At 56.2% G+C, this 18,409-nt stretch overlaps 1 protein-coding gene and 1 long non-coding RNA gene across 14 annotated transcripts in view; one reads left to right on the top strand and one right to left on the bottom strand.

Moving 5' to 3' along the window:
• The window catches only part of DLG1 (discs large MAGUK scaffold protein 1), a 120,051-nt gene that overhangs the window by 50,969 nt on the left and 50,673 nt on the right, over positions 1 to 18,409 (top strand). For 2 of the 13 annotated variants that reach the window (XM_020808549.3, XM_072996438.2), the window contains exon 1: positions 9,137 to 9,391. The exons of 10 other annotated variants lie outside the window; for them this stretch is intronic. In XM_020808549.3, coding sequence (XP_020664208.1) covers positions 9,152 to 9,391 — 240 coding nt within the window. In that variant the 5' untranslated portion in view covers positions 9,137 to 9,151. Of the gene's footprint in view, positions 1 to 2,586; positions 2,782 to 9,136; positions 9,392 to 18,409 lie in introns of those variants that run through there. One more of the 13 variants, XM_072996439.2, reaches the window with a different exon arrangement.
• LOC144587949 (uncharacterized) lies at positions 64 to 9,309 on the bottom strand. Its single transcript, XR_013543217.1, has 2 exons — positions 9,192 to 9,309; positions 64 to 236 (listed from the first exon to the last, which is right to left on the bottom strand). It is a non-coding gene; the product is annotated as an uncharacterized LOC144587949 (long non-coding RNA).

The raw sequence follows: 18,409 nt of genomic DNA, 5'->3' as shown, positions 1-18,409 counted from the left end.
TTGGTCATATGCAATGAACCTCACATTTTGTAGCACCTTTAATTTCAAAGGTGGCACCAGATCTTTCTCTCTCTTTACTGTTTGCATTTATTTGTGATTGTTGCTGATGATTGTGATGATGAAGGATCATGCCACTAGGTGGCCATGTTGCCTCTAGAGCTCTGAATTGCCTCCAGATGGTCCTCGGTGTTCCTCTCCACATTTCCATCCTCTTGCAAGTCCAGACATGCATTTAACTGCAACAAACAGAAACATGTGCTGTAAAATTTCCCTCCTGCCTGTATTTGTTAAAAAAAGAGGGATGCTGTCTTGAGTGGTGATGATGGGGAGCTTAGGCAGAGTCTTCTCTGAGGCAGATGAGACTGACCCCTTTTTCCCCTTGGTGATTGTAATTTCCCTCTCCCACCTCATTCTAAGCCAGCTTGCCCTGTTGATTACTTTTAGGACTTAATGTTGAACACCGGGCTGTATAGGCATTCCTTGGAGGGAAGTGGTCCTGAAAACTTTACTGCCGTTCTGGGCAAATAAAAAATACAGGACTGGCCTCATCCTGCGAGGTAGAAGTGCTTTGGCACCAGAGGACCTTTTCCCAATTCCTATTCGGGAGTTAGTATCCTGCAGCAGAGGGACTGGTGACCAAGTTGCCTGATTTCTTTTGAACTCTGCCTTTCTCATTCCAGAGAGGAAGAACAAGGGGATTGCCCCGTACAGTGGTGCCTCGCTTAACGATTGCTTCGTTAAACGACAAAACCGCTATACAATGACTGTTTTGCGATTGCTTTTGCGATTGCAAAATAATGTTTTAATAGGCAACATCTGCTTTGCAATGATCGGTTCCCTGTTTCGGGAACTGATTCTTCGCATTACGACTATTTTAAAACAGCTGATCAGCGGCTTCAAAATGGCCGCCCGCTGTGTAAAATGGCTCCCCGCTGTGTTTTTGGACAGATTCCTCGCTATACAGGCAATGAAAATGGCCGCCCCTATGGAGGAGCTTTGCTGGACGTTGAGTTTTCAGCCCATTGGAACGCATTGAACGGTTTTTCAGTGCATTTCAGTAGGATTTTTTATTTCGCTTAATGAGGATTTCGCTCTGCAGTGATTTCGCTGGAACGGGTTATCCTCGTTAAGCAAGGCACCACTGTATTTATCCCATCGGGCCAAAACCAAAACGAAAACTAAAGAAGGCAAAAAATAATAATCAAATAAAATGGGTGGCACCTTAAAGACTAACTGCTGTAGTTTGATGACAGCTTTCGTGGATGAGTCCACTTCTTCAACCCGTGAAAAGCTGACATTAAAAAATAGCGGTTAATCTTTAACGCGCCTGAGAGGCTGGCACAGACTAACGGCGGCTGCCTCTTCTAAAATGACCCCCATGGAAGGCGTCCCCTTTCTCAGTCGATCTTGTGATCTTGCCATTCCGGCTTCGCCTCAGGGGCCACTGTGGGAGGGGGCCTGGAAGTCCCGCTCCCTCCTGCCCCCAAGGAGTCTGAACGTCTCGGACGCGGTCACGGTATTAGTTGATGATGGCAGGAAGAGCGACAAGGACTTTCGGGACGCCCCACAGGCCGGACGTGGTGCATTGCGAAAGCTTTGGCGCTCTGCGGGACCCCCTGTTTCAAAGGCACCGAAGGGACGGGGCTACAGATAGCCCGCCACAACTTTGGCCAAGCCCGGTCTGTTTGTCTTTACCTGCCACCGAGTTCTTCCTGGGGTTTATTTATTTATTGCATTTATTGGCATTTATTACCCCGCCTATCTAGTTGAACGACACAGAGGTTCCGTGATGGAATCCTTTTTCTTCATTGAGGCGGTGCCTGGCATTTGGGAAGAAGGCGGCCAGTCCCGTAGGCAGTCTCTGTCCATGATACCCAGGGCAGCTTTTCTTCTGCCTCCCCCCCCCCCCCCCGGTGTTTCTAGTCCTGCTCCTCGGGGAGCCTCGGTCTTCTTGGCCCCCCAGTCTGCTCACAGGAGGCCGGCTACTTCCCCTGGATAGAAGGTGCAAAGGAGCAGGACCTGAGCGCTCCTGTTCAGGAAACTCTTTTCTGTCATTTTGTTTTAGAGGTTCCCAGATGTCAAGAGAGTGCATTGCTAGCGACGTGGTTAGGTGGAAAAACGTGATTAGGGTTTCAAAAAGGTAGCTGTGTTAGTCTGTTTTGATGTGGAAAAACTCAGAACAATTATGTTATCGTCAAGACTGACAAATTTATTTCGGTGTGAGTTGTCACGGATTACAGGAGACATGGTTAAGAATCCCCTTTGGGACCATAATCCTTAGGAGTCTGAATGCAGTGTGTGTGTGTATGTATGTTTCTGTGAAGGATTAAGAACAGCATCCACATTTTTATGCGTTTGTAGGTAATGTGCCGTTCCTGTTATAGCTCAAAGCAGAGTATCTCGTGGTTGCCGGATGCAACCCCAGTGCCTCTTCTCTCTGAATCGGCATAATCAGAAAACCTAAAGTGGACAGACGAACAGAGCGGATGAAAGTTGGATTAATCAGGTTGTGTTAATGCGACTGGCAGTGGGGTGGGGGTGGGGGTGGGGGTGGGGGTGGGAGGAAAGCAGCCCTCCCGTCCCCATCTGCCAGTCGGCGCAGTTTGCCTCTTCTGTGGTGCTGAGTCCTTGGCCGCGTGAGAGGCTCTTCTGTTTCGGTGCCTTTGGGGAGCCACTGGCAGGGAGGGCGCCATGTTTCTCTCCACGTGGCATGCTCAGAAGGCAGGCAGGAGGATCCTGAAGCAGGTGCGGACATCCCGGCACTTCAATCTCCACTTCTTGGTAGGTGGGATAGCTGGAGGGGCTGGCTTGTTCAATCTCACCTGCAGCTGAACCTCAGGAAGGGCCCATTTTGCAACGGTCCCTGGATTTGCAGGCCTTTAGAATAGGCTCAGGAAGAAGCTGTTTCCCTCCCATTTGGTGTCTTAGCAGCTGTGCAGGATGCTTTGGAGCGGACCTTCTGGGTTCCTTGGCTCTTTGCACAGCTCAGCGGCTTCACTTCTGGGAGGTGGAGGATTTGGTGGGTGCTTTGTGCTCTCATGTGGCTTCTGACTCCGGTAGGATTTTCAAGATGCACAAGATACAAAGAAAGATGTTATTTTGCCCTTTCCACCCTCCAGCTAGTTACCGTGGCTGAGGGGAAGATTCGAACACAGGTCTGACCACTAAACCAGCTTGGAACACTCGGAGGGACGATTTCCAGAGAGTATGCCATTTGCTTTGTGTGGGGGAAGAAGCCAGAGCAGCGTGGCAGGTGACGGTTGGTGGTCTGTTGCCTATCGATTTGTGCTGTGCCTCTGCTCTCACCGGCTGTCAAGCTGAGTGGGATATATATTAAGATGGTTGTCTTCCTCCTTTTAAGGATGGCTGGAAATGGTTTTTGAGTGCTCCAGAGATCCACCACAGGTCAAGGATTCCTTCCCTGGCAATCAGGAGGCATTCTCCTCCCCCCCCCCCACCACACATGGCGTTCCTCCCTCAAGAGGGCCTGAAAGGGGTGAGGCTTAGATGCATCAGGGAAAAGCCAAGAGCGTTGCTGTTGGGAGGCTGGACTCCTCGCAAGGCTCCCCCTGGGAGGAAGGGGCAAATCTAAGACACCAGGCTGAGATTCACACACACACACACACACACACACACACCCCCTTTTCAGGTGCAACAGCGGCATCACTAGAAGAAAAGGCTCGAGCTACAGAGGTGATGGGCCTGTAGGAATGTCCGGCTCTGATCCAGTTGCATCATCACTGCAGAGGTGTTGTTGTCCTTGGTTCTTCCCCCCCGGAAGCTGGCTGCGTGCTTTCCAGCCCGGGAGTCTCGTCTCTTGTTTCATTTTGGATTGTCCCCTTGCAGAGTGTTCAAGATAAGAAATATTCAGCTGTGGTTTACCCTTGCCGCCTTCTGTGCAGGGCTAAGAAGAGTCTGCTTCAGTGTCACCGCTATTGTCTGCGATATATATTCTCTGTTCTCCCGTTCCCTTCTTCTTCTGATGCAGCTGTTGCACCTGAAGAAGGCGGAGGCATCTTAGCCTGGTGCCCCCCTCAGTGAACATTCCCGCCTTCGGTGATCCCTGCTGGAACACCAGACTCATAAGGCATTGCTCTCAGATTTTCTGACATACACCAACCCCTTCGTAACATTAAGGTCTGCATCAAAGAAGGGGCAGATTGTGGTGTTGACTTTGAATTGCTAATGTCAGAAATTAGAGTGAAGCTCAAGAACAACCCTAAAAAGATCATAGTGCCAAAATATAAATTAAGTAACCTTTTTGATAAATTTGAAGTTCATATAAGGAATAAATTTGCATTACTAACCTGATGAATTTAAAATACATGGGAAGAATAGATGTGCTGTGGTGTAGAAAATACTCCACTCCCAAGCAAACTACAGAAGAGCACAGACAGAGTTCCTACTCCAGTCCTCTGAAGGTGCCGGCCACAGAGACTGGTGAAACGTTAGGAAGAACAACCTTCGGAACATGGCCAAAGAGCCCGAAAAACCCACAACAACCATTAGATCCCAGCCATGAAAGCCTTTAAGAATACAGACTCTACTTCTGTTAATGCATCCTAAAACCACATTTGCCTTTTTTGCAGTCACATCACACTGTTGGCTCTTATTCAGCTTGTGGTCTACAGCAATTTCAAGCTCGTTCTCACTCGTAGTATTACTGAGTAAAATATCCCGCATCTTGTAGCAGTATGTTTGATTGTTCTAGGTGCAGAACTTCGCACTTATCCCTGTTCAGTTTCATTCTGTTGTTTCCAGCCCACTGGTTCCAGCCTATCCAGCTCTTTTTGAATTTTGTTCCAGCTTTCCGAGGTCTTAGCTATTCCACCCAATTTTGTGTCATCTGCAGATCTGACAAGCATTCCCTGCACTCCCTCATCCAAGTAATTGATTAAAAAGGTTGAAGGGCACCGAGCCTAGGACGGAGCCTTGTAGTACTTCTCCTGTTGCCTTTTCCTGGTTGGAGAAGGACCCGTGGATAAGTACTCTCTGAGTTTGATTCTGTAACCAGTTGTGTATCCAGCTGACACTTGTTCTATCCAGCCCACACCTCGTTAGCTTGCTCATCAGACTATCATGGGGCACTTGGTCAGAGGCTTTGCTGACATCAAGATATACAGTATAATGTCTAAAGCATCCCCCTGACCACAGTCTACCAGGGAGGTATCCAATTAAACAAATGAGATAGGATTAGTCTAGATTGATTTTAGACAAATCCATGTTGGGCTCAAGTTACTACTGCATTGTTTTCAAAGTGTTTGTAGAGTTACTGCTTTATAATCTCCTCCAGAAGTTTCGCTGGAATTGATGTCAGGCTGACCGGTTTGTATTTCCCTGCTTCCTCCTTTTTTGCTCTTTTTGAAGATTGTGATATTGTAGCTGTCCTCCAATCATCTGGTAAATTGCAGGAAATTAAAGGACAGTTTAAAACTAGACTAGGGATGTGGAAAGATCACTGAGACAGGTACTGTTTCACCAAGATAAAATAAAGAGAAAGTGGAAATAATTTACTGAAAAACTATACAGAGGAAATTAAGGTATGCTAGATTCCTTGCAGAAGAATCTTGTGATAAAAAACATACAGTTTTAGAAAGTGAAATTAAAGCTACTGTCAGAGCACTTGGAAGAAATAAACCACTGGGAGTAGAAGGGATACCGATAGAACTATTCCAAGCAGCAGAGACTGAATCTCTGCATTGAGGAGGATTATTTTCACCTCTTGACTTATCCTTGAGTTGTTTGGGGTTTTGTGGACATGAGTCCTCTCTTGTCTTGTGATTAGAATTTGTCCAGCATATATCTGTCCACGTGCTGTTGGTTTGTTTGTTTTTATTTCATTGTAATATCCAGACTTCATAATGAAAGAATGGTTTTCCTCTGGTGTGGTGTAAAGGTAAAGGTAAAGGTTCCCCTTGACAATTTTTGTCCAGTCGTGTTCGACTCTAGGGGGCGGTGCTCATCCCCGTTTCCAAGCCATAGAGCCAGCGTTTTGTCCGAAGACAATCTTCCGTGGTCACATGGCCAGTGTGACTTAGACACGGAACGCTGTTACCTTCCCACCGAAGTGGTCCCTATTTATCTACTCGCATTTGCATGCTTTCGAACCGCTAGGTTGGCGGGAGCTGGGACGAGCGACGGGAGCTCACTCCATCGCGTGGATTCGATCTTACGACTGCTTGGTCTTCTGACCCTGCAGCACAGGCTTCTGCGGTTTAGCCCACAGCGCCACCACGTCCCTCTGGTGTGGTGTGGTGTAGTGTAATGGCTAGAGTGACAGACTAGGACTCAGGAGGCCTGGGTTCGAAACCCTGCTTAGCCATGGAAGCTCACTCGGGGTAGGTGGGCCTGGTCAAACCACTTAAATATCTCACTTGCCCTGAAAGCCCTGTTAGGGTTGCTATACATTGGTTCCAACTTGACGGCACATAGATTTTAAATGCTGAAAATCAAGGAAGGGTTTTCTTTCTCAACCTCCAATGTGGGAAAAGTTGGGGGCGTCCCACCACCAAGAAGGCCCGATTATAATATTAGAAAGTCTGAACACTTAGGTCCAACCTTGGTCTGTTTGTGTCCGTGGCCACCTTGGCGGGCTTTTTTTTTTTTAATGGTGGTGGTTTTTGTGGGGAGTGGGAGATAGGAAAGCCACACGGGGGTTTGCTTTTCTACTGATGCTACTGAGCGGTGGAGCGTGACCCTCCCGGTGGGATGCTTTAGCAGTTCAGCTCTACACCTGGATAGTTAATGTAAGGCTTTCTCTTTCTGGGAAGCAGCACGAGATGGGCAGGCCTCTGCTTGTTTTACCTTGTGCAGGTTGCTTTTGTCACCAGGCTGCAGCCTTAGAACGTGACGTCGAAGTAGTCCTGGCAGGTGCTGAGTGGGCAGTTGGCCTCCTGGTGGCATGCATGGCAGGGGGAGGAGAGTCCAGGACACAGGCTGTGAAACAGGGAAGAAAACGTGACCAGCTGGGGAGGGGAAGGGCGGCCGGACGACATAAGACTCTCCAGTCCCTTGGCTGGGAGGTGGGGTGCCTCTGACCGCAGGTTTTCCAGTAACGAGGGGCACCGGTGCGAAGGAGGGGGTCCCTTTAGCATGAGTCCCTGCTTGTGGGTGAGGTTGTCCCCTGCAGAGGGAGGGCTTGACTGAGAAGCTTCCTTTGGTGGAGTCACATTGTTGGGCACCAGAATTGACAGCCAGCTGGAAGGTGTGCGCTTGTGAAGCCATTGGTCTCGTGAAAGCAGGGTCTTCCTTCCTCTGCTGGGAAGTGTCATAGAAAGCAGGTAAGGAGACCCGAGTGAGGCACGCAGGGAGGGACTCAGCCCTCTGGACGGACGGAGGGACCCTCTGCATTATTAATCTGCCACCACGTTCAGTGAACGGCCTTGGCCTGCCTCGCCCTGGGCAACGGCGGGCGATCCACACATTCCCGTAAAGAGCCCGCGGAGCAGCCCGACAACCCCTGCCAGCAAACGGGCAGCCTGAGAAATAAGCCTGAGGATGCTCCCACCTCCTGAGCACCTCAAAAGGTCTAGGATGCTCCGTTCTGGATCAAGTGGTGGTTTGTTTGTTTGTTTGAAACCTGCTGACCTCGTTCTTCCTCCTCCCGAGGACCTGAGGGAGAGCGGTGGGTCTACTCGGTGCTCCCCAATCCCTTGATGCTGACCTTGCCCGCCTCGGACGGCTGGGGCCCCCGGGACGCTAGAGATCGGTTTCAAAGCAGGGGCCACAGAACCCTCAGAGAGGCACTGGATCCTGCTGATGGTATTTTGTCTCATACCTGGTTCCTCAGCTGCACAGGATTCTCCTCACTGTCGGAAATAAATATTGGGGTGGGGGGGCATGAATTTGTATTCCTGGTGTCTGAAGAACTGCTCTGGGAGGCGCTCAAGCTCTCCCTAAAAGAAGTTGGCCAGGCCTTCCTCCATCCCGCTCGTGCCCAGGCGTCTCTCCCGCCTTGTCAGGGCCATGCTTCTTCACCCCGGGATTCACAGAGCAGATCCGCCACCCTTTCAGAAGCAGGGGCAAGGAGGTCCTGCTGCTGTGAAAACTCCTGTGGGCTTGCCTTGGTTTTCCGCTGGACTCTGGCTCCCGGTGTCCCTTCCGTGGCGCATCCGGCTCTCCGATTACAAGAGCCGTCGTCTGCCAACTCGGAGGCCTCCCTTCCCGGCTTCGGAGCCTCTTGGGGCAGGGCAGTTAGAGAGAGTTAGGAAAGGGCGTCTTCCAAATAGGTGTTCCTGTAATCAATTTCTGGCTATCAAGGAAGATTTCCAGGGGCGTGTGTGTGCAGTAAATCCTACCCCTACCCCTATCCCCACGCCCCAGATATATGAGGAGCAAAACCGTTTCCTTTGATCGTCTTGGAGGAAATCCCTGAAATAATGCCAGGGATGAGTTCTGGCGCCTCCAGGGGTTCTCTCCAAATAACCTAACTCGGGCAGCAAACCTGGGGGGCTGTTGCACTGGATGCCTCTGCAGCGCCTGCTTCTTCCCCCTTTTCCAGAAGGGCTGGGCGCAGAGTCATGCGGCAGCGCTGGCTTTTTAACTCAGCAGCTGTGATGACGCCGCTGTGGTCCTGATGCTTTTCCCACCCACCCCGCGCGTGTCTGTGTTCTCAGGCATTCCCCTGAGACAGAGACAGAGAGTGTTGTGTCTGATGGATGCTGGTGGTGGCGGTGAGCAAGCAGTAGGAGCAGGAGCCAGAAAGAAGGGGCCCGGTTTTCTGCCTGCTTCCCGGACTGAATCCCCCTCGTCCCCCCCCCCCGAGAGAATTCTTAACAAAGAGCAAGGTTCCTGCTTTGGGGGCGGCTTCGGCAAGACTTCAGGGATGGCTACTGGCCACAAAGGGGCGTGATCCACTCCCTGCCCTCCAGCCTCCCCACCCGGCCAGGTCTCCCTTGGAGAAGTAACAGGTGCACCGAGGCTCCAGCGAGGGAGGCAGCCATGGGGCAGCGGGCCTCGGAAGCACCCTGAGAGCGAGAGGCCTGCCGGCTGCCCCCCCCATCCCATCACCCCCCCATTCCTGCCCGTGATGCAGCCGTAGCCTGTCCGCCAGCTGTCGGTCTGATCTGCCACCTTCCTCCCTCGCTGGGCAGCAGACAGGGAGCCTGGCTGCCTGGCAACCACCTGCACGGCGGCGGCAGCGGCGGCTAAGATGAATTACATATTTGGCAACAATGCTCTCCTCTACTCACGTGCCAGTCGGGGCGGCAACGCCGGATCTGGCCCCTGCTCAGGGGGCTCTAAGCAGAGGCTGTGGGCCAAGAAGGGCTCGGCGGAGGCTCTCCCCGAGGAGCCGGGGGCGACTTCGCGCTGGCAGCAGATCGTGGCCTTCTTCACCCGCAGGCACCACCTCCTGGACTGCATCTCGGTGGCCGCCCGCTCCGCCAGCCAGGTAGAGGGTCTCGGAGCGTCTCTGGGCCTCGGTGGGGGCGAGCGGCTGGCCCTTCCTGCTACCCGTGTGGGATCGGCTCAGGCAGGCGGGACGGGCGGGGTGGGGGGAGGTGGGGGAGGAGACCCCCCCCAGCTGTAGCATCTCCTTCGCCGTCACAAGGAGGAAGCATGTATCCCGGCGTAGCCGTGGCTCCTGTGGGGTTGAACAGCGCGGTATTCAGGCAGGCTGTTCCGATGATGGCTAAGCGTGTCTTCCGTGAAAGAATGTCAAGCGGCAAAGACGTCAGGGGTGGGGTGGTGGATGCTAGTGGGGGGGGCACCGGTTCGGCTTGCTTTAGGTTCCAGAGTGGCCCGGTCCCTGGCGGGATGTCTGGGCGCGTCGTGCTCCTGCTGGGGCTCTGGATCCCAGAAGGGTCTGGGTAGGGTCTCAACCCTGAGAGTGAAAGAAACCGAACCGAGTCCCAAGGAGGGACCCTTCTGGATGGGAGCAGGGGAGCAGGACCTGGTGGGGAGTTCCCTGAGCGCCATGGAGGGAGCTGGTCCAGCGCCGGATCTTGGGAGCCCCCCCGCCTCCCCGACAGCGCCTGGTCCATTTGTGGCTTGGAAAGTTCCCAAGCGGTGACTTTTCACAAGCCCTTCTTGGCAGCCGTGGCCCCTGCTGGGGCTCTTCTGAGACATGACAGCCCGCGGCTTCCTTCCTGTAATTCTACCCCCCCCCCCGCAGCTCCCTTGTCCCTCCCTCCCCTCCCTCTGTAGCTGTAGGTGGGACCACATCTCCCCCTCCTTCCCCCCCAGGTTGGTTCTTTGGGCAGGGGGTGCTCCTATTACACTTTTCAGCTGCCACTCAGGAAATGCACTCCCAGCCATTCATGAGAGGCTTGTATTGTGTGGCAGTGGGGAGAGGTGAAGCAGGAGGGGGCCGCTGGTGTGTGCTTGCCTGTCACCAGGGGCTACTGAATAAATGAAGGCAGGAACCAGCGGTGTGCCTCCCTCTGCCCCCCCCCGCCCGCCCGCCCGCCCGCCGCCCAGGGAGCTGTGCTCTAGGCAGCTGCTTGTGTGACAGGTTATCTCTTTCTTTGGAGGCCCTGCTGGGGAGGGCAGTGATTTCAGGAAACGCTCCAAACAAGCCAGCTTCCTCCCCTTGGTCCCTCCCTGCTGGCCCTGAACTCGGTGGCCAGGGTTCTAGCAGAGCCCCTCCATCCAGCTTCCCTTCCTCCTCCGCCTCGTTGGTGCAGACTTTGGGCGCCGTGCGAGTCTTCCCTGCCCCTCTCCTGCTGCAAGAGAGGAGAGGCCGTCCTCGCCCCCTTTTGCTGGTCTTGGGGCTTTGCAGCCGGGGCGACGGTGAGGTTCTTGCCTCGGGAGGTTACTCTGCGCAAGCCTTTGACCCCTCCCGTGGTGTCCCTGATCGACTTGAGAGCCCTCCAGTCCTGCTGCGCTTGGGGTTTTCTTCTCCCTTGCCTGCACCCAGCGGAAGGGCGAGTGTGGGGGCCGCCCCCTCCACAGCCGCTCAGCAGCCGAGGACTTTTTGGAGGTCCCAAGAGGAAGAGGCAGCGGGGAAAGGAGGCACCACTGAGTCCTTCGAATGGGGAAGGGGGAGCTGCTGCGGGCGGGGGCTTTTTGCCCTCCCCCCCCCCCCCCACACACACATACATGGAGAGAGCCAGGCCTTGTTTCCTTCCCACCCCTCAACCTGCCAGAAATAGCTGGTGCGCTGGGAGAGGTCTGTGATGGGTGGAAGCTGGGGCCAAAGTTGCTCCCAGGATTTCACAGGGGAAGTGGGCCCGGTCTCGCGCTCGGGTGGGCACTCTCGGTGGGAGGGCTGGCCTTCGGAGCCCCCTCTGCCCTGCCTGGCTCCGCTGGCCCCGGTCTTCAGATGGGGTGTGCTGTGTGACCTGGTGGCTTGGCAACCGTCCCACAGCCAGAGCCTTGGAGGGGCCGTTGGGGTGGCAGAATTGGTCCTGCTGCTGCCGCTTGGCAGACTTGTCCTCCAGGGGTCACCAGACTGGCACCTTGCAAGGGAGGCAGCGGGCTCTGGCCCTCTCTTCAGCACCCCTTGCCCTGCGTGGGCACCCCTCCTTGCAGGTGGCAGGCGCCTGCCTGGTGGCGGCAGCAGCAACCAGAGTAACCTCAGGGCCTGCCGCCTTGCTTCTGAAAGGCCCTACCCGCAGACACAAAGACGACGGCCCGTCCAGTTACAGAGCACGGAAGGCAACGGGGACGAGTGGCGCTCAGAAGCCTTGTCCGGTGTGGTGGGTGCTGGTGCTGGTGCTGAGGCCGGTCACGTTGGCCTCCGAGGGGGCAAAACACCTCTGGCGTGCTGTGCCCTTTTAGGTGCGTGGCAGGGGGAGGAGAGGCCGCCATGCAGGGCCCCTGCTTCTTCCCTCGTGGCCCGTTATGGCCTAGGTGGTGATCTCTCGAAGTGTGCGCCGCCTGGGAGCACTGCCGTGCTTTTTACAGGGGCTGGTTTGGCCCCAGACCCTCATGGGAACAAGGGATCGGGGACAGAGGCGGGCAGGAGGGTTGGAGGCTGCCGCTGAGCCGCCCGGGAGCCATCGGACCTCAGACGAGCCTTGCAGAAAGAGGCACTTTCAAATGAAGACCTTACCTCCGTGCGAGAGTTGCCGGGAAAGACCCAGGCGTTGGTCGGCCACCCTGTCCTTCTCAGAGCGATGGGTTCCAGCCCGCAGGGGGTGCGGCCTGTCAGTTGCGGCCGGGTGGGTTGCGCTGATGTCCAGACGCAGGATCTCCTGTGTCGTCATGGTGACGCAGTTTGGGGCACAGCAGGGAGGGAGGTGGTCTGGTGGGCCAGAAAGGCACCCGCAGGGCTTTCGAAGGGCGGTTGGCAGTAGTGGCCCTCAGCGGCCCCGGGGGTTCCCATGGCCCCCTGGCCAGCAGGGCCCTGGATGGCATCCCTGTGCGCTCGGTGTTAGGAGAGGGGGGCTCCGCGGAGTCCAGCCACTTCCCTGGCACCCTGCCCCCCCCCCCCCCCCCGTAGCAGCCACAGGCTCTGGGGAACCCACAGGTAGCCCCGGCGGGGGGGGGGGAGAGCGACAGTCGTTCTCTTGTCCCACGGCTGCTGGGTGTGCTCCCCAGTAGTTGTGGTTTTTGCCGTGGAGAGACACACCACGGCTGTTGCATCTTGTGGCTTCAAAGGGTTGCTGGGCCTTGTAGCCCTCCACACACCCCTCGCTCTTAGGCCCGCGGCCCTTCATGCCACTTGCCTTAGTGGTCATTCCCACAACATGAAAAAGCCCCCGCCCCGCAAGTGTCCACTTCCTCTGACCTCTTCCAGGTTAGGGTGGCCCTTTTCTGGCAACCGGGGAATCCTGTGCAGCTCCAGTGCAGGCGGTGCCTGTCACCTGCAGGGCCCTCTCCTCCTGGGGAGGACGTTGCTAAACCAGACAGGGCATTCCAGGCTTGGCATAGCTATACCTTGCGGGGCGGGGGGGGGAAAGGGGGTTATTAGTAGGTCACACTCCCTTCTTTCCGACTCCGTCCCTCTTCTGCTGGAGGCCCCACCAGGGATCTCACTCTCTCACTCCGCCCCCCCCCCGGCCACACCTTGCGCCACATCCCTTTGCAAGTAGGCAAAAGTGGGGTTTTTAAGTCCCCCCCCCTGTTTGTGTGTGTGTGTGTGTGTGTGTGTGTGATGGGTAGGCGTTGGCTTGTTCTTCAGCTGGCTCCATTGACCGGAGGGCTGAGCCGGCCACTACAGGGAATGTCCAGAAAGCTTCCTTTGGGTTCCTGCTCAGAGTCCTCCTCCCTTGTCTCTTGGACCCTCCCGGGGAGATGCTTGGTCGGCAGTCTGGATCCTGCAATGTGCCCAGCAGCGTAGGAGCCGCCTCTCCCGTGGCCAGGGGCCAGTTCCTATTTCCTTTATCTCCCGCTCTCCCTCTTCCTCTCCCTCTCTCTCTCTCTCTCATGGGGGGGGGTGCGGGGGGAGCTCTGCATTCTTCAGGAAAGGACAGCTCCAGAGCCGCTCCTGCCACGGGACCGAAGAGAAGGGCTTCCTCCTCCCAAGGGAGGAGAGGCCCTGCCGAGTACCCCTCTCGCCTCAGTGCCCGCCTGCTTTCACTGCACCGAGGACCCGGACCTCTCGGGCGAGGTGGAGGCAGAGGCTGTGGCGCATGCCCGGTGCCCACCCTTGGGGACTGGCTCCTGCCAGGCTGCCCCTGGCATTCCAGTGACAGAGGAACAAAGGCAGCCGGGGGAGGGTGTGCGGCTGTCGCCAAGAGTCCCCAGTTCCGAGCACCAAACCTCAACAGGTTTGGGGAGCCCATTGCAGGCTCCTCAGCTCCTCCTCTTGCACCACCAAGGAGGGGACCTCGTTGTTCCCCTCTTGTGCAGGTGCCGGATCTCCCCCCCCCCCCGTCCCCCTGGCTGACTTGCCTTTCCTGTCTCCCCCCCCCCCCCCCGGTTGAGCCTCGTGCCTCTTGCTGCTGCCGCTGCTGCTGCCGCTGCTGCCGCTGCTGCCACGGCCACATTGCAGAGGCCTTTGACAGGATGCCTGGAGGGAGCGTCAAGAAAGGAAGGGAAAGGCGGTCTGTGTGGGATCTGGGCGCCTGTCCGCTCGGGGTCTGTGGCCCCTGATTTGAGACCGATCTCTAGCGCCCCGGGGGCCCCAGCCGTCCGAGGCGGGCAAGGTCAGCATCAAGGGACTGGGGAGCACTGACTCCAGTCTCCCTCTACAAGAGGCTTGGTTGCCTTTCCCCTCCCTGTAAACGCCCCACCCCCACCCCCGCGCCCTTTCAATGTGAGCTTTAATGTCCACTGAAGAAGTGGGCTTGTCTTGTTTTTACCTGATAAACTCAGGCTCTGTGGCTCTCAGGGAAAGGGAGCCCAAGGAAGCGCCATCCTTAGTGGCTGGAGAATGCTGTCGTCCACCTGGCCAAGATGACTTTGGGGGATTTCCCGGTCTCCCTGCTCCCAGCTTTTTGCAGTGTTCAGCCTGAGGAAGAACCTTGTGATACTCAAAAACAGAGAAGGGATTTTTGGGTTTCCTGGATTACAGGTCCCATAATTCCCCATTCTGGGAGTCACACACAACTTACAGACGCCTAGAAGTGGCTCATCTGGGAGAAGCAGAACACTTGGGGGGGGGGGCTTGCTTTGTTCTAGCCCCGGGCAAGCCTCCTGTTCCTGCCCTGAATAGGAAGCGAGGCAGAGCCAGGTCTCGCTGAACCTGACAGACTTCCAGCGGAGGCCTTTTCTCTCCCAGGTGACCCACCTTTAGGTAAACATGATGAGGGCATATCCCACCTTGAAAATCCAAGTGTCCCCTAACATATCCAGCCCCATTTTAGATCCTATTGAAGGGGTGGAACCTGGCCACCTCCGGAGAGCTGCCCACACCTGTTGGGAAACCCCTCCAGAGCCCCGAGAGGGCAGCGCCTGCTCTGCCAGGCTCCGGGGTCCCTCTCCTCTCGCTTGATGGTGTGGGGCAAAGGGGGGAGGGCCTCTGCTGTGGAGACCTGGGCGGAGGCCCTGGCTTGGCTAGAAGGGGGTCCATTGGCTTCCTCTTGCTTCCCTTGGCTTGTCACGCAGAGGCGTGGTGAGAAAAGAGGTGGGTTTTGCACAGGTGGGCGTTCTGTACAGATGGCAAGTGGCCGCTTTGGGAGCTCGGAGACCTCTTGAGGGACCCAGAGAGGGCTGGAGATGCTGGTGTATGGTGGGGAAACATGGCCCCCCATTATGCCCACTGCACTCAGCCCCAAGGAATCTCAGGAAGATGTTTTCTGGATCCTCTTTAGTTCTTTGCATTTCTAGAGTGTTCTTCTTAAGACTGTGGAGCAGCGTGCAGGTCTCTCTAGGATGTGGGGGTGGGTGGGCATTTTATTTATTTATTTTATTTTAATTTATTTATGCCCCGCCTATCTGTTCAAAATGACCACTCTAGGCAGCTTCCAGACATATAAAAACACAGTAAAATGTACATATAACAAAAAACCAGTGTACTAAACAATAACAATAGGCAGCCAACAATAAACAATAGACATATTTTTCAAGATGGCAATATAACAAGAAATAGATTAAGGAAGAAAAGATTAATAAGTGTTATCTGGAGGGAATTAGGGTTTGTACCCCACCTGTCTCCCTGAAAGTGATTCCTGGCATGAGAAGACAGAGAAGGTCCGGGGTGGGTTAATGGCCAGCCCCATCCGTGGCTGCACGCTTTGCAGCCAGTGGTGGCCAAGCAGTGGCCTTCGGCCGGTCCAGGAGCCCCGTGTTGGGGGGGAGCAGCTGCTGTTGCTCCCTCCCAGGGCTGTTCCCAGGAGATGGCAGTCAGGGTCAGGTGAGCTCTCAGCGGGGAGAAGGCAGGGAGCGCCCGTGACTGGCAGCCCCTGCGCACTGTGTTCCTTTGCCACCACCCTCGCTTCAGCCCCTTCGGACGTCGGCCCATTCATGGCACCCGGTGCCGCAAGGTCAGTGGGGCTGAGGAGGTGCTCGCAGAGGATACGGCTGGCAGGGGCCACCGGTCGCCGGCGCAAGCGGGCTTCTTCCCAATCAGCACTCAGGAGCCCCTGACTGCCGGCTGGCAGTTGGGAGCAGCCGACGCCAGGGTGTGACTCTCCTCCCTCCAAGAGGACTGACCGCTCTGTCCGTTGGCCTGAACGTCCCGCGTCCCCAGCTTTGGTGGGATGCCCTGGCCAGTGGGGTGGGGGTGGAGAGGGAAGGAAGCAAACTTGCAGTCCTTTTCTCCTGCACTGTCACAGAAAAAGTGTACTTTTTTTTTTTTTTACTCCATGCAGCCAAACTGCAAACTGGAAGAGGATTTGAAACCCGTTCTCTCTGTAGGGGAGGCCATGGTTTGAATCTTCCTCATTCTGTGCCTCCTCAGAATGAAGCAAGAGCAGCATCTGTGTGTCTGCTCAAAAGTGGCAGAATGTCGTCACTGCGTAACACTTTTAAATAGCCATCCAAGCAGTTGGTGTGCCTACACAGAGAGAAGCGTGAACGGCATCTTTCCTCAGGAGTAAGCAGCACAAGCCGTAGCCATAATGCAGGACTAGACGGATCCTCAGATTCTCGTGACAAGAACGGTCCCTTGTTTCCGTTCTTGACTTCCTCCTTGTTTTCCTGCTGTAATCCCATCGGGAGACTCGTGCTTTCTTCTGTGTCGGCTGAGTTTCCTCAGAGGCCTCCAGGGCCCTTTTTAACAGTGTTGTTTTGTCTTGTCCCCACGTTATTGACTGGACTCAGCTTGGCAGAAACAGTGCGGATTCGTCTTCAGCAAGGCTTGTCCTTCTGCGCCCCTAATAAGGTGGCACTGAGTCCTGCCCTACACCAATTGACTGGGCGCTACCCTGGGGCCAACTCGGAGTTTGTCGTTTCTCTCTCTCTCTCTCTCTGGCCGGCTTCTGTGCGTCCGGCTTGTGTTGGGAGCTCACCGGAGCCTTTTCCTTCCTCCGTTTCCTGCGAGAGTGCTCCAGGCTCTGGGTGGGCAGCTTCTCCCCCCCATCCCACTCGGGGTCCTGTCCTCCCCCCCCCACCCTTTGGGGCGATGGCCTTGGGTAGCAGGGGCTGTGGGAGCCTGGCTTCTGAACTCTGGAGGAGCAAGGGTGGGCCTTCCTCTTTGCCTGCCCCGGCTCCCTCTTCGTTCCTGCACTTTCAGGCCCTCCCTTGTGGCTTCTGGGTGGAGGGCAAAGGGACGGGCCTCCTCCCTCGCTGTGCCAAGTGTCCCGGACGGGAGGGACCGTCAACATTCCTTAGTTTGAAAAAGAAGCAGAGACCACTCACTTTGGGCAAATCCAAATTAGGGGGCTGAGATGGGAAGCAGAGCCACAGAGCCGGTCAGAGGTGTGAGCCGTCTTCAGGCCGGGAGGGTGGAGGCTGAACCCTGAAAGCCAGCTTGGAGACCCACAAGGGTATCAGCGAGGCTGTAGCTGTGGTGTCTGGCAGCCAGGCAGAGAGATATTGGGGCGCCTGAGCCAGGAGGTGGGAGTGGGGGGGCGCCTGGGGCTCTGGGACAGGAGGCAGCTTCCCCCCCCTTTGCTAATTCCAGATGTGCCATCGCAGAGACGACGGACAACCTGCGGCAGAAGAGCAGAGACAGGAAAGTCAGAGAGGGAGAAAAACGTTTATCGTCTGAGACCACCACCCCCTCCCCTCCCCAGTGGCTCTGAAAAGAACCTACTGCCCCACTTCTCACACCTCAGCCAGCTTGGGTCCACCCCACCCACGTCTGGCCCCCAGGCTGTCTCTGGGTCTGCAGAGCAGCCTGAAGAAAGGGCCAACCGGGCTTCCAATGGGACTGAGAGGGAGCCAAGTTAAGGCCGTGGGGGGAGCCCGAAGCCTCTCAGGGTTCTTTCCCAGCTTTCAAAGCCCAAGCAGAGAAGAACCCGAGGGTCTGGAGAGGGTATTCTCCAAGGCTTTCCCGGCCGGGAACCGATCTGGAACCTCCTTGCTCCTCTGCTGAGGAGGGTGGCAAGCGGTCCGACCTGCTCTCCGGTGGAGCATTTCTGTCATCTGGGTAGGCCTTCTCCTTCCCACAGAAGCTCGCCCTTGATGTCATCTCCCTGGGGGGCTGCGATGGGTCTCAAGAGGTCTTTTAGTGCCGTCCTTTCTCAAAACTGATCGGGTGTGGTCTCCTTTGCCCCATGGGTGCTCACAGGCAGCGGCGAGGCCGGGCGACCTTCAGCGCGTCCCCTCCGCCCTCCGCAAGGCATTGATTGTGCCGGCTTAGCCAAGAGGCTGGCCACCTCCCGGCCAGTGGGAGGCTTCCTCTTTCTGGACAGCGAGCGCGAGGCTGGGAAAGCGACTTTAGGGGTTTCTGGGTTTGGCGGCCCCAGGAAACACGCTGCGGCGCCGCTGCCCCCTGGTCCGTCCTTGTCTGGAGTGTTGTGGAGTGGCCCAGCCAGCTCCGCCGATGAGAGCCTCCTGCCCCATGTGCACAGGGGGCTGCGGGCCTCCGGATGGCTGCCGAGCGAGGACCCTGGGCCTGGCTGGCAGCGAAGGGAGCGCCTGGGCAGAGGCTCCGCTGGGTCCCCCGCGCCAGCCGCTGCAGATGCCCGCTGGGGAG

The sequence above is a fragment of the Pogona vitticeps genome, chromosome 3, assembly GCF_051106095.1.
Source record: "Pogona vitticeps strain Pit_001003342236 chromosome 3, PviZW2.1, whole genome shotgun sequence".
In the NCBI taxonomy this organism is placed as follows: domain Eukaryota; kingdom Metazoa; phylum Chordata; class Lepidosauria; order Squamata; family Agamidae; genus Pogona; species Pogona vitticeps.
This window is presented reverse-complemented; position numbering and strand designations above follow the sequence as displayed.